The 14352-nt window shown below is 38.4% G+C and overlaps 1 protein-coding gene across 8 annotated transcripts in view; it reads left to right on the forward strand.

Moving 5' to 3' along the window:
- TMEM63C (transmembrane protein 63C) overlaps positions 1-14352 on the forward strand; it is an 86615-nt gene that overhangs the window by 39930 nt on the left and 32333 nt on the right. For all 8 annotated transcript variants that reach the window (XM_058162426.1, XM_058162431.1, XM_058162424.1 and 5 more), the window contains 9 exons: positions 1338-1458; positions 2774-3015; positions 4373-4452; positions 8679-8766; positions 9559-9596; positions 11702-11844; positions 12020-12071; positions 12745-12853; positions 13426-13499. In XM_058162426.1, coding sequence (XP_058018409.1) covers positions 2818-3015; positions 4373-4452; positions 8679-8766; positions 9559-9596; positions 11702-11844; positions 12020-12071; positions 12745-12853; positions 13426-13499 — 782 coding nt within the window. In that variant the 5' untranslated portion in view covers positions 1338-1458; positions 2774-2817. The remainder of the gene's footprint in view (positions 1-1337; positions 1459-2773; positions 3016-4372; positions 4453-8678; positions 8767-9558; positions 9597-11701; positions 11845-12019; positions 12072-12744; positions 12854-13425; positions 13500-14352) is intronic.

Genomic DNA, 14352 nt, shown 5'->3' on the forward strand with positions numbered 1-14352 from the left:
GGATAAATATTTGACGAGGGGAAAAAAGGAAGAATGGAGGAAGAGATGGATTACGCACTCCATTGTTTTGAATTGTTTCTGTTTAGAGATACAGGACTATCTGATCAATTGAGGGATTGTGTTTCTGGTGCTTTCTGCCATTAAAAGGTTTTCTAATCATTGGAAGGTTGGCAGAGAGTCAGCTAAATTTCTTACAATTGCCTTTTAGGCCATCCTATTTGAGAGAGTTGGGGCGTACTAGACTAAAAACAGGAATGGAGAGGATGGCATTCCATTAGCCGGAAGCTAAAATCATTTTGAAATACCAGATGTCTTAAGAAACAAGTCAGAGTATTGTTGCTTGCTTCCACTTACGGGCTATTATTGGCATGTTGGCAAATAAAAGATCATTGCAATAGGAGGATTATGTTTCCAATATATTCCCTTTACAAAGGTAGCCCAAGCCCATTGAAGCTGCCCTTACAATTTCTCATCTCACAGGATAGTAGTGTACATAATACTTATTTCTTTTTAAAGATTTCTCTGGAGTCCCACATTTTGATCCCATGCTTTCCCAAACTAATATTTGCAATTCCCTGGACTAGATTTACTGTACCTAACTTAACACCTTCCAGTAGGCTTTGGACCACAATTCTCAAATTCCTGTCCAATATTGGTAAATCCACTGGGGCTCCATTTCCACAAGGCTTAGTGCCCATTCATCCACTTTACTAACGTGCCACTAGCTGACTGACCCATTAATATATCACAATGTAATATTTTTCTTCACGTTTCTTTGATCATTTCTTAATAGTATACAAATCCTTTTAAGCCAATCTACATAATAGAAGCAATTAAAATAATAGAGCTGCAACGGGCCATTTAGACCATCAATGTTCAGTGCAACAGTCCAGATTAAAGTATCCCCAATAGATGGCTGTCTAATGAAAGTCAGTCACTGCCTCTCTGGATAAATTGGTTTATATAATTAATAAACACAACATTATCTTTTGGGTGCGTCACTTGTTTTTCAGTTTCCCTAACATAACAATTTTTCTGTTACGCTCTGCAATATGAATACAGTGTTTTTATTATTAATTTTAGAAATCCAACCTTTTCTAAAAAGTGAACTCAAAAGGCAACTTATCAAAAATAGCAAAGACAAAAGATGCGGGTGGGGGAGTTTAGCAGAAAGAGCATCACAAAAGTGCAGTCTTAATTAGAAGCCAAAAACAAAAAAAACCCAAAACCAAAATTAATATTAGTCACTTTGAAAATTCAAATAGAGAGACAAGCTAAACAGCCCTGTGGTTCAAAGTGCTTTCCCCTTATAACTTCCCTTTTTCTTAATTTTGTAGGATGAAATGCCATTAAAGCGAGCACAAAAGTTTCTGGGGATGCTGATTCCAAGGCCTGAAGTACTGCTAGTAAAGAGAATCTCTCCTAATCTCCACCTTCAATGCTTCAGATATTGATGGGGTAGGTCTACTTAATAAGTGGCTGTTATCATTGCCCTGGGTTCTTCCCTGGAGGAGAATGAGATGTCAGGATGAAGATGAGAAGCCCTCGTTGCAGGGGGTGGAGGCTGAAGCAGAATCAGGTATATCTGGTGTCTCTTTAGACATAGATCTGAAGTCCTAAGTAGGGAGTAGGGAGTCCTGCAGGCTCTCTGATCACAGCTTTTGAGCTCTAAATACTGCTGCTATTCCATGGAGAAAAGGTTAATGGGAAAAAAGAGTGCCAGACTGCAAGGTCAGGCTCTCCTGGGAAAAGCAGACACTTTGGGAATCAAAATCACAGTGACTTATAGCTGAACCTGGGATGAGCCAGGATACTACTGTATTTTTCAAAGTATAACACGCTCCGAAGTATAAGACGCACCTAGCTTTTGGGAAGGAAAACAAGAAAAAAAATCTGCCTCTGCCTCCCAGCAATTTGCCTCCTTGCAGCAAAGAGCAAATAGCGGGGATAGGTGGCAGTGATCTCCGCCGCCTAGAATGGGCCGAAAATGGGACATGCGGAGGCCGAAAATGGGGTGTGCGGAGGCTGAAAATGGGGCATGAGAAAATGGCAATAGGTGGCAGTGGCGATGGGAGGCGACGGCGCCAATGGGCAGCAGCGATCCCTGCAGCCTGCAACAGCTGATAGGAGGTATTCCGGGAGGCAGATCCAACCACCAATCGGATGCTCATGCTAAATCAGGCTCTGTTGAAACTGACCACACTATTTGCTGTTTGCTGCAAGGAGGCAAATTGCTGGGAGGCAGAGGCAGAAGGGTGGGGGCCGGCGGGTGGGTGGATGGGTGGGTCTTCAGCAACATTCGCTGTTTAAGACGCACAGACATTTCCACCCACTTTTTTGGAGAGGAGTGCATCTTATACTCTGAAAAATATGGTATATAAGGGAATATCAGAGGCTGATATATTTGCTGAAAGCAGCATTCTTTTTAATTTGCCTTCCACTCTCACAGTTGGGATTAGGGACCATGAACTGTTCTTGGGTATATTTACTTTCATCTGTTCCCCCGGCATCTAACATCTAATCTTCTTAGAATAGTATATATCTTGGCTTTAGCATTCAAAAGATAATGTTAAAATACTTCCTGACAATTCTGTAGGCTGTTTTAGCAAGGATCTGGCTGTCCTCTGCCCTCAATCGCTATATCTCTGTATGACCCAGCAGAGAGCAAGCTTATAGATGGATTAATGTATCCTCAGATAGGAAAGTCTCCTTTGAGAGGCCCTTTTCAGTCTCAGCAACCTAGTTTCTCTCTTTTTCCCTAACCCACTCTTAGGTATTTTACACAGCAGAACTCCCTAAGAAACCACTGATTTACAGATGGACAACATGATCATGACCACACCTTCATCAGAAGATACGAATTCCGTCTCTCTGAATGTTCTCACGTACCTGGATAGTCTGACCAACATTACAGAGGAGCAATGCTTCAGCGCCCGTTCCCGCAGCACTGTCTTGCAAGGGCTGCCGTTTGGTGGTGTGCCCACAGTACTTGCTCTCAACTTCCTCCTTTGGATGGTGAGTGAGATAGAGAAAAATTATCTTCCTTTATTATCCGTTCATAAATCATCACCCATAACAGGTGGGAATGATAGACAAGCAGTAACATTTGGACAATTGGATATCTTTACATCAAACACTGTGCAAGAGATGTGGCAGTTTTCTCCTTCATGCCCTGATGTAATTCTCACTGGTTTCTTCCTTAGATGTTTCTCGAACTCTTGAGAAAAAAGGGGGTGTGAGACTTCACATTGGTAGTGAATAGGAGTAAACCCATTCAGTCAGTCAGGTGACAACAAACTTTTCTCTGCAATGTTACTTCTTACATTCACTCCAGCCAATGTTCTACACAGGCCAGGCAGATCTACAACTAGACATACCAGTATATATATATTTCATCTAGAGCAGCGGTCGGTCCCCAACCTTTCCACCTTGAGGCCTGGCCCGGAGACAGAGGGGGCATGTGAGTGGCATGTGCACAAGTGCACACAACTCCGTTACTGTAAGCAGTGATTGTTCACGTCCTCCACTCGCGTGAATGGAGCTTCACACTTGAGGAGGTAGTGCTTGCACTGTCACATGAAGCTCCATTTGTGTGAGCAGCAAGTTCTTGCACTTGCAAGCAGAGGAAGCACAAGTGGAGGGCACTTGTTCTGGCATGCAAAGCTTCACTCATAGGAGTGGAGAGTGCTCACGTGCAGAGCTCCATTCGTGCAAGTGCTTTCTCATTGCTTGCGTGGCCCAGTGTGAAACAGGCCATGGGCTGGTAGTGGGCTGGGCCCGTGGGTTGGAGACTCCTGATCTAGAGACCACCTCAACATACAAGCAGGAAAATTCATAATTTCTTGTTCACCTTTATTTTGTACTGCTTTACATTTTTTTCTCCAGTTTAACAGAAGTTCAGAATTCAACTGAGAGGCGCATTTGTATCTTAGTGTGAGTTCCACATATATTCATGCTATTCAAGATAGAATTAGCATATAAGAATTCCTGTCTGTTTATTTTTCCATCTTTAATTTATATTGGCAGGGTACATACAACATATCTAACTAGATCTGTTAAAAACTAAATGGATGCATTTGTACCACATGTTAAGCTTCATTAATGTTAAACTTAATTAGTTTCTTTGGTGGTGATGTGGTCATGTGAATGCAGCCTGGTTACAATTCAGTCAGTTGTGCAAACCCAGAAAATGATTCAAAAACCAAGTTTTAGTATTTAAGTAGGTCTGAAAATCTATGGAAGCAGAAATCCCATTCTGCAGCTATTATTGTTGTTTATCATTTACTGCAATTTCTGTCACAGGCAGGGGGAAAGGAATGGAGTAGTTAGTGAAGAAGATCATTAAACCGATAATGCTTCTCTCCAACTACAGGTACTTCTCTTCATCTTTTCCTGCCTTCGGAAAGCAGCTTGGGATTATGGGCGCCTCGCCTTGCTGATGGATAATGACAGGTAAAATCTAACCTTTCTAAAACGATGCAAAAGCTGAAAGGCACAGAAAATAGTGAAATAATTTGCTGTTTACCAGACTTTTCCAGTTTAATGCCCACAGATGTGTTGTGACTGCAACTCTTAAGTATTATATGCCACTAGTAGTCCAAGCATTTTGGAGGGCATCTGATTGGAGATGGCTGCTGTACATAGTCTAAAATTATCAGTACTGATGGGTGCTCTGTTGAGAATATAAAGCACAAGGCAGTATTATTAAAGCTTCAAAACTGACATAATAATAGAAAAAATGTCATTAACTCTACATGACTAGTAGACAGTGAAAAATGTTTGCAATGTCCCTTAATAGAATAAAAAATAAATTCCCTTAAATTTTCCTTTTAAGAGGAACAATCCAAAGCACCTCCATAACATTCGTAATATAAAATGAAATCCCAGAATTGTGGAATTGAAATAATCCAGACCATCTCTTTCTAATATGCATGAAAACCAGTTGAACCATCATTAAGAAGTAGCTGTCTTGCCTTTTCTTTGTAGCCTCCAGAGATGGAGAACCCAGTACTTCTAAAAATAGATTGTTCCACTGTTGTATAGACCTTGCCACCCAAAATGTTTCTATATTCGATCAATATAGTAAAACTGCACAATTGGAAAGACAGGAACAGCAACAAAATCAAATGGTGACAATACCAAAGAACTGGCTGAAATTATACCACTGATGGAATATGTGGTATATTCCTCTTACCTTATCCATTGATATGGATTTAACCTCTTACCTTATCCATTGATATGTGGTAGTGAAAAGTTCAACTGAGATTGCTATCGGCCAAGGGTTTGAAAATTAAGATGTCTGGAGGAAGATTGTGGACTTAACAGGCATCTTTTAGTAAATAAGAACTTAGAAGAGCAAGATGTAAGATACTTTGGGGCAGAAGATCACATGATAGTTAATTGGTAAAATAAATCAGTGAACCATGAGCCAAGAAATCTCTGGTTGATAATTTGCCTCAGGAATGGTTTCCCTAAGTGGTAGCTGTATGTTAGCCTTAATAGGCTTTCTTCTATTCCCTGTAATGTAGAAATAATCAAAACAGCTTTCTTGGAAGAAGGAAAAACACCAATGCAGTTCTCTAATTCTGATCCGTTTTGAGATGTTTGTCTTCATCCTATACATCTTACTTAGTAATATTGCTTGTTATTACTCTCTGAAGGTTTCCCTCCCACTGACTTCTGTTGTTCTTCTTTTAATCAGCCGTTTGCCTCCAAGCACATGGAACTCCTACGAGTAAATGATACAGTGGTGATAAGGGAATCGAAGGCTTGGGGAATTGAAAATTCTTGTGAAAGAAAAAGAATCGCCACTGCTTTTAAAGGAGCATTTGAGAGTCTATCAGTACCACCCAGGATCAATTAGCTTTCCCCAAATCAACTGTTTGTCAAGATGGAAAAGGTTTCTCCATCTGTGTTTCAAGGAGTTCTTGGCCTTGAAACTAAAAAGACCCAGGGTCAAAACAAAATAAAATTATATCAGTGATACTTTCTCTCCTCCAGAGACGGCAGAAAAGAAGGTGGGTTGAGTGGTGGAGGCAGATTGGATTAATTTTGTTAGAGATGTCAAGTAGGGTGAATCTGCTCCTAATTGTCCCAAAGGTGATTTTTCAAAAGGCAACTGGATTTCGAGGGTTTTTTTTCTTGAAGATGTTTCGCTTCTCATTCAAGAAGCTTCTTGGATGAGTAGCAAAATGTCTTCAAGGGAAAAAAAAAATAAGAACGTCCAGTTGCCTTTTGAAAAAACACCTTTGGGACAACCATGACCTGGATAACTGAGAATCTCGATAGACGTTCTGCTCTATGTGAATTCTTTTAATTCACTTCCTTCCCATTTTGCAGTGGCTTTTCTTCCTTTCACAGGGCATTTGAATGTCTTCTGGTAATATGGGTAAACTTTAAAATATTCTCTTGGTTGTTAATCTATAATATATTGTCTGTCTGATAATGATGGGTTTGATTTGATTGTTTAATGTTGGATGAATGGGAAGGTTAGAATCAGCATCTAATACTTAAAATACTGTTTCTTCACCATTATCTTAAAGTAGAATTTTCAAATATCCATGCTTTTATTCCATTCTAGAGGATCATATTTTTGTAATATGTAGTCGGTGTCCTTTTCATGAATGCTACAGTTTTGTAACTACTCTTACTGAAATTCTGATCTGGCCATTCTTAATGTATTGTGTAAGACTTATTAATTCTTGGTTTATATAAATAGTCTCTTATTTTTCCACTGGTGATTTGATTTGGTTTCTGGGCATTGTTCCTTCTCCTATTTATGGTACACCTTTTCCAGATATAATTCTCAAGTAAGTGCCAAAGATTGTAGATATCGAAATGGAGTCTAGAACGAGGGCTTTAAATTCTGGTCTTAGTCCAATCGTGAAATGCTACCTATGAGCAAAGGGATGTTTAGATTATGAGTTCTTCCATAGGTATCTTGCATTACCTCAGCCATATTGCTACGCAGGGGGTATCACTGCACAATAGCAATGCTGTAAAAATGTTTGGTGTACTTTTTTTTCCCCCTTAACTAATGGACCAAATGTCTAGTACAGCAGAGAGGAATAGCGGAGGAGGGGGAAAAAATTCCCATCATTCAGTCCATGAGCTTCAAAATTGTCAAATCATGGTTTCCATGCTGGGGTTTGCTATACCTTGGTATATATGAATAGGGTCAACCCTTGTTGGGAGGGGGGAACTATGCTTCACCCACAGAAGTTTCCAAATGTAACTCCCAGCATCTTCAGTTTTTGTTTTTAAACCAGAAATTCATTTTAGATGATATTGTACTAGATAAAAAGTACTTTCAAAGGACTATTGGGAATTACAGTTCAGCAACATCATAGGTTCATCATCCTGGCTATTATATACACAAAGATGCTAAATTAGTATAAGGCTGCTTCTGCTTCCTAAGAGCAGGAAAATTAGAAAGCAATCCTGCTTTCTAGTGAATCTAAATTGTGCAGCACAGCTGTTCCCCGCCCCCTCGCTGTTCTATTTACCTTGTTAAGCCTCCTTTTTCCGCATGAAACATGCGTCTGGTGCACACTGCATATGTGTGCATGCACAGTGTGTGTTTGGCGCACACTGCGCATGCATGCGCAGCATGCATTTGGCATGCACTGTGCATGCATATGCACAACATGCTTTTGGTGCACATTGTGCATGCCCACGCACAGTGTACATTTAGCATACACCACACATACGCAGGCAGCAAACCGGTGGCAATCCGCAGAGGATTTCACCACTGATATGTACTCTCTTCCTTGGATAATTTGCTGTAGCCACTTTAGATAGTAAACACACTTGTTGGGCAAATTCTTCTTATTTTTATTTATTTTATTCCAGTGATAAGAGCTGCATAAGCAAACTGTGGAAAACATCTTTGCCGTTAATCTTGTATTTCATCTTAAATTATTAGTGCCTTTAATATAATTGGGCAATATAATTATTGACACTATGATCTCAAATGGTGCAAAAAGCTTGAAGCAAACTGTTTATTCTCTTGCAGGATGAAATAATAAAGCAATAAAGATAGAGAAACCAGAGCATGTATCAGAATCCCAATAATCCTCAGCTCCAGTAAAATGCCACAGAATATTATCCAAGATAGTTTAAAGAATTCATATGACTGAATTTTCTAGAAATCAATCATGCACCTAAGATTTTGTTTCCCTATTAAGTTCTCCATCCCTCCCCATCTAAGATTAGTAAATTCTTACTTGAAGCAAACAAGATGTGGCTAATTCAAGTGGTTCAGGCAAGAACAAGAATATATGTGCTTGTGTACAAGTCCTCAGTTCATTAAAAGTTCATTTTGGCTGCATATGTTGTTCTGGTTTCCAATTCCATACTCTCTACAATGGCACCTACACACTTCTTCCAAGACCACTAAAGCTGTAACATTTATTGGAGAAGGGCAAACATGTGTTTTCTTAAACTTTCTTGAGCATCAATATCTTCTTGGAATATTGTCACTCTTCTTCTTTTAGGCTTCTTGGTATCCTGAGGTTGTGGAACTGTAGATATTTAAAAGTGGCTTGGTTGGAATAATATTCCTCTCTCCATTCTTTTTCTTTTCCTCCTCTATGTCTAATTTACACTGTCTTCCGCTTATCTTTCTCCATATTCCCCCTTTTTCTTTTCCCTGCCATTTACTTCCTATATATGGGAAGCCTGACATCCCTCTTCTATGGAGAACAAAGTGAAAAAGAGAAGTCCCCTTCTGAGAGCAGCCCCTTGGATGCTGACAACAAAGATGTGGTAAGTTTGAGAGGGTCTGTGGGGGACGGGGTGTGTGTGTTAGAAAAAAACTGTATGACAAAGAGAATTCCTACCCCTATTTGCCCATTTCTATCAACTTGATATAGGAAAGCAAAAACAGGGTTGCTGATGACTTGAGAGTGAATGATATCCATCAGCTTTATGGACATGTGAATTTCCCAATAAGGCAAATGTGATTGTCATTGCTGCTCTTGTCAAGCTGCTGTTTTCTGATATTAATTTGATAATGTTGTTAGATCAAAAGAAATGCCAAGTTCAATGAGGTAAATGGTCCGCCTGCCTGAAACTCCTGCTTTTGATAATTTCTACAATATTTTTTCCTCAAAAATGTCTGGAAAAGATAAAAGACATTTAGACAACCTGTCTTCATAATGGTTTATTTCCAACACAGTAATCAGTTTTAAAATCCTTTTTAAAGGATTGCTGATCTCATGGCCAAGTCCCTTACTGTATCTTCCTTATTCCAAGCCAAGAGTGAGAAATCTAAGTCCTTCCAGATGATGTTAAATTTCAACTCCTGTGTCCCTGTGACCAATGTTACTTTGCATTAAAGGGGCCTGGAGGAACATTGTCCATGGGGTCGTGATAGGTCGGAAACGATTTCGTGACTAACAACAACAAAGATTTTAGCCTTGTTTAAGACAAGTTCAATAATATGCTCAGTTACTTTACTCTTACACCATACCTAGGGGGAACAAAAAGACATAGATAGTAGTTTCTTCTATAATTGATTTTAGCTAGCTCATTGAAATTCTCCAATTTCCTTCCTAGGGATTCTGCTCCTGGCTTCTTTCAATTTACCAGATGAAGTGAGTACATATCACTATGGCGATATTGACGAAAGTTCATAATCTGGTCCATCTTTTATGTGATAGAGTGATTACTGTGATTATATTTTCAGCCATTTATACTTTCACCCTCTTTAAACTTTTCTATGTAAACTGATGGGGGGTTTTTTTCTAGTCTTGCTGAGAATCAACAACATTTAATTCACAGAGGATTACTTTGAATAGATATGCCCTGCATATAATCACCACAGGGGTCATTATGATGGGGGTTTAACATGACTTTGATGGGGCTGGACCTACTGTTCTTCAAAGAGACCCCGTATAGTGAAATTGACATAATGTAGCAACAGCACGACTAAAGATCACTGATTTGTTTTAGCTGGAGATGACTGGCTGATACCGGTAGCCTGAGCTGTCTCTTCTCTTGAATGTTTTGAACTGAAACCAGCCCCTGAGTTGCCATGTTTTTATCAAAAAAAAAACCTACTAAGTTATCAACGGAATAACAAATAAATGAAGGATATTATTATTACTTGGTTATCTTTAGGTAGCAGAAAACCCCTTTTTCATTTTGCACATACAAAATCAAAGATGCACGTGGCGTTTTATGATGAAAAATTTATCCTTTACGATCTGAAGCCTAATTCCCCAATTAGCCAACTGAGCTATGATGAAAATTGTGTTTCCTTTCCATGCTGGTTGTTTTAAAAAAAAAGAGAGAGAAATTGGATATTCAATAAGGAATTAATTTTTCCTCCCACTCAATTGCCTCTTCAAACAGAAGAAATCTTCCCACTCATTTAGCTTTTGCTGTGTCATAAAGATATTATTTTCAAGGGAAAAGGAAGGGTTCATTTGTTACAAAAAGATGCCTTTACTGAAATCTAGTATGTTTATATAGTTTTTATGTTTTTAATTTCACACTGCCAGAGTGAGAGTGAGATGAGTGGTCTCTAAATTTGATAATATTTTTTTAAAGGCTTTCACTAAGATAGAATTTAATGATAATGATAATGATAATAATGATAATAACAACAACAACAACAACAATAATAATAATAATAAGTGTTGAGAAAATAATTTAGTTCCTGCTTCTTCCTAATCAATACCTCAGTGTTTAACATGCAAATTGGAACATTGTGATCTTTTGGACTTCTCATAGAACTGGATTTTATAACATAATGTTCATTTTTTTTAAAAAAAAAAAAGCCAAAGGCATATGAAAATTCATGTTCTAAAACATATTTGGAAATGCCAGACTTGAGGAAAACCTGTACATGTTTTTTTTAAGAAATATGTTCCTCATCTGTATTTTTTTTTAAAAAGAATGCAGATGGATGATGTATAAGAGGAAGAGAATAATTTATGTATGAAAACCTAGAAAAAAAGGGGTGTATGGGAAAGTAAACAGAATAATTTTTTGAAAGCAAATTAATTAATGCTGTTTTCTTATCACCCTGACCCATCCTTCCCCAACCTTGTGCCCTCTAGATGTGTTGAACTGCAGGTTTCCTGCTGACTGGAGATAAGGAGGGTTGCAATCCATCACATCTAGAGAGCACCAGGTTAGGTAAGGTGGTGTTTGAGGTGTCATATGTGGTGGCTGAGAAAAGCAATTTTACCTTGAATTACTATTATATATTGCTATTTCACTTTATTATTGTTTTATTTAAGGGGAACTCCTCTCAAGCCCTTTTCCATCCTTTTAGGCTAAAAAGATTCCACTTAAAAAACTTTTAAGGTTTTAGGCAGGATATCTGGATTTTGTTTGCTTTATTGCCTTCTTTGATTTGAGGATACTCAAGATAGTAAGGAATGGAATTCCTCTTTGGGTATGCACACTTGTGGACTTAAGAGCCCTGCTAATACTTCTTTTTTTGTCACATAGGCCTAATTTTATAAAGTATAAAGCATCGAAATAAAATCCCTCTGTTGAACAGTCATCTATTGTATACTGGCAAGAAAACTACATAGTCAATGCTGTTCTTTCCCCCCCCCCCCCGCCATCCATTGCTGGATGAAAGGAAAATTGCAGAAGGGGATCTTATTGAGTTGATATGTCTTTCTTTCTTTCTTTCTTTCTTTCTTTCTTTCTTTCTTTCTTTCTTTCTTTCTTTCTTTCTCAGAGATGAAGAAATTCAAAGCAAGTGTGGAATTGATGCCACAACCTACCTCTCTTTCCAGCGGCATCTGCTGGTGCTGCTCTTGATTGTCTGTGTGCTCTCTGTGGCTGTCATCCTTCCCGTCAACTTCTCTGGTGATCTCCTTGGTATGTAGCCCTTCAAATTCACTGGACAATTAATTGTTGAGAACACCAGTATTCTAAAAGCTTAAAAATACCACTCTACAACTTTGGAGGCATTGTGAGTACAATGCTGTGCTTAGAAGAATAAAATCCCTTTTGTTAAAAATGCACTAACTTCTGTCTCCTTTCTCTTTTTCAGGAAAAAATCCAGCTAATTTTGGCCGAACCACAATTGCAAATGTTCCCAAAGAGTAAGTGATTCAATTTCTTCAGAGTTGAATTACGCACTGTTTATAATGATGACGTTGTGGAGCATTTTCTGCAAATACAAAAATAAGTGTTCAATAAATCCTTATTTATTTTGTCTAACTTTCTGAGTCCAGTATATATGTGCACAAGTGGCTTGCGATGTTCGTAGCTTACAGTTGAACAATGCTACAAATAATAAATATAAATTTATGTCCAACTGTGCTTCCCCTCAAAAAGAACTACTGTCTTTGACAAATTCTGCACCACTGATTTCTATAATGTAGCTTTGTCATTTTGAATTAATGCCAGGTGGAATTTTTATTTTGATGCTCCAGCTTGCAAGCATTAAAATGATTTGTTTTCCTTCAAGACGTTGTTTGACTAAGGCTTCTTCCATGCATTAATCATGATTCTATGACAATAGGCAATGGTGAAGACGACTTTCTCTATTACAGACAGACCAATAGCAATAGCACTTAGACTTAATATACTGCTTCAAAGTGCTTTACAGCCCCTCTCCAAACGGTTTGCAGAGTCAACATAAAATGGCTTTGAATCAATGGCTGAAAACAAGGAATGGCTGGCATCTTCTAGGAAATAGTAGTTATCTTGTTTTCTGATAAAGATATCTATTTTTCCCTTCTGAAAATGTCTCTCCTTTTTGCTCTATTGCAGTGACCGTCTCTTGTGGCTGCATAGTATCTTTGCTCTCCTCTATTTCATCATCACTGTTCTCTGCATGACTCATCATTCCATCCAATTAGAGTATAAGGAAAATGAAAAGGTAATAATTGCAATGGCCTCATTGACACCTACCTTTCTCACCTTTCAGAGATGGAAAGTTTAAGATGTGTGGACTGCATACTGACTGGGGAATTCTGGGAGCTGAAGTCCACACATCTTAAACTTGTCAAGACTTAAAAATACCGATCTAGACATTCATCATTGGTTGTATCAGGCCAGGGAAGAAATTTGTCCAAATATTGGTTTGAGATTGTTTAAATGCTGCGATTCAGTTTGACCATACAAATTTTATTCTGAGAGGAGTAAGCTTTCACCGCGTAAGCAATTTGCTACCTCAGGAGTAGATATGCAAAGCCCTGCGTGATGCAGGATGAGCGTCAGCAATATTTTAATTAGCCATTTCTGTTATTAAACTGTTCTTACCACTAGAATATTTTCTCGCAATGTTTAAGCCAAATATATCCTCTTGTAATATAAGTCTGCAGTCCTACCTAGAAGAAAATAATGAGTGCAAATAATACTAGAGTTTAAGTGCCAAAATACTGGAAACTGACAAATGTTACAACTATTAAAGTGTCTCCATTTCTGACCTCTTCCTTTCTTGTCTTTTAGCTGGCCCGGACATTGATGGTTACCAAGATTCCCAAAGAGATCACAGATACATCTCTTGTTATTAAACACTTCCAGTAAGTACAACTATATGCTCAGTATTATTATTATTTTTCATAAACATGCTCTTCCTCTTTTAGCTAATGATAACCATGGGTGAATACTGAAGAGTCACTAATAAATACATTCAACAGTACAAGTAGTCCTCAGTGTACAACCACAATTGAGCCCCACATTTCTGTTGTTCTGTGAGACATTTGTCAAGTGAGTTTTGCCCCATTTTATCACCTTTCTTGCCACAGTTGTTAAGTGAATCACTGCGGTTGATAAATTAGTAACCCGGTGATTAAATGAACCTGGCTTCCCTATTGACTTTGCTTGGCAGAAAGTCGCGAAAAAGTGATCCCATGATCTTGGGACTCAGCAACAGTCGTAAGTATGAACCAGTTGCCAAGCATCTTAATTTTGATCACATGATCATGGGGATGCTGCAAAGGTTGTATCTGTGAAAAACATTCATAAGTCACTTTTTTCAGTGCTTGTTGTAAGTCACTAAATGAATTATTGTAAGTCAAAGACTATCTGTAGACAGCCTAGCATGGAGTCCTGAAGTATGCCACTTTATACTTTTTTCCATCTTGACATGAAGCTGTTGGCATACATTCATAAAGCAGGATTAGTAAACTCATGTAGCATTCCTTCCTGCTTAGAACTTCTCATATTCTTCAAGCTCATCTGGAAGCTGTTTGAACCACTTGTCAATTGCAGTCTCATTTCTGTGCAACATAGAATCGTAATCTATATGCTTTGCCGTCATATCTAGAATTTACTTCAACCATATAATGCTCCACACAGTATTAGAATTCCATTTCAACCAGGATATTATCCTCTTTATTTTCTTTCTCTCTAACCAATTGGAGAGAGATCTAT

This window comes from Ahaetulla prasina, chromosome 1, assembly GCF_028640845.1.
Source record: "Ahaetulla prasina isolate Xishuangbanna chromosome 1, ASM2864084v1, whole genome shotgun sequence".
NCBI lineage: Eukaryota > Metazoa > Chordata > Lepidosauria > Squamata > Colubridae > Ahaetulla > Ahaetulla prasina.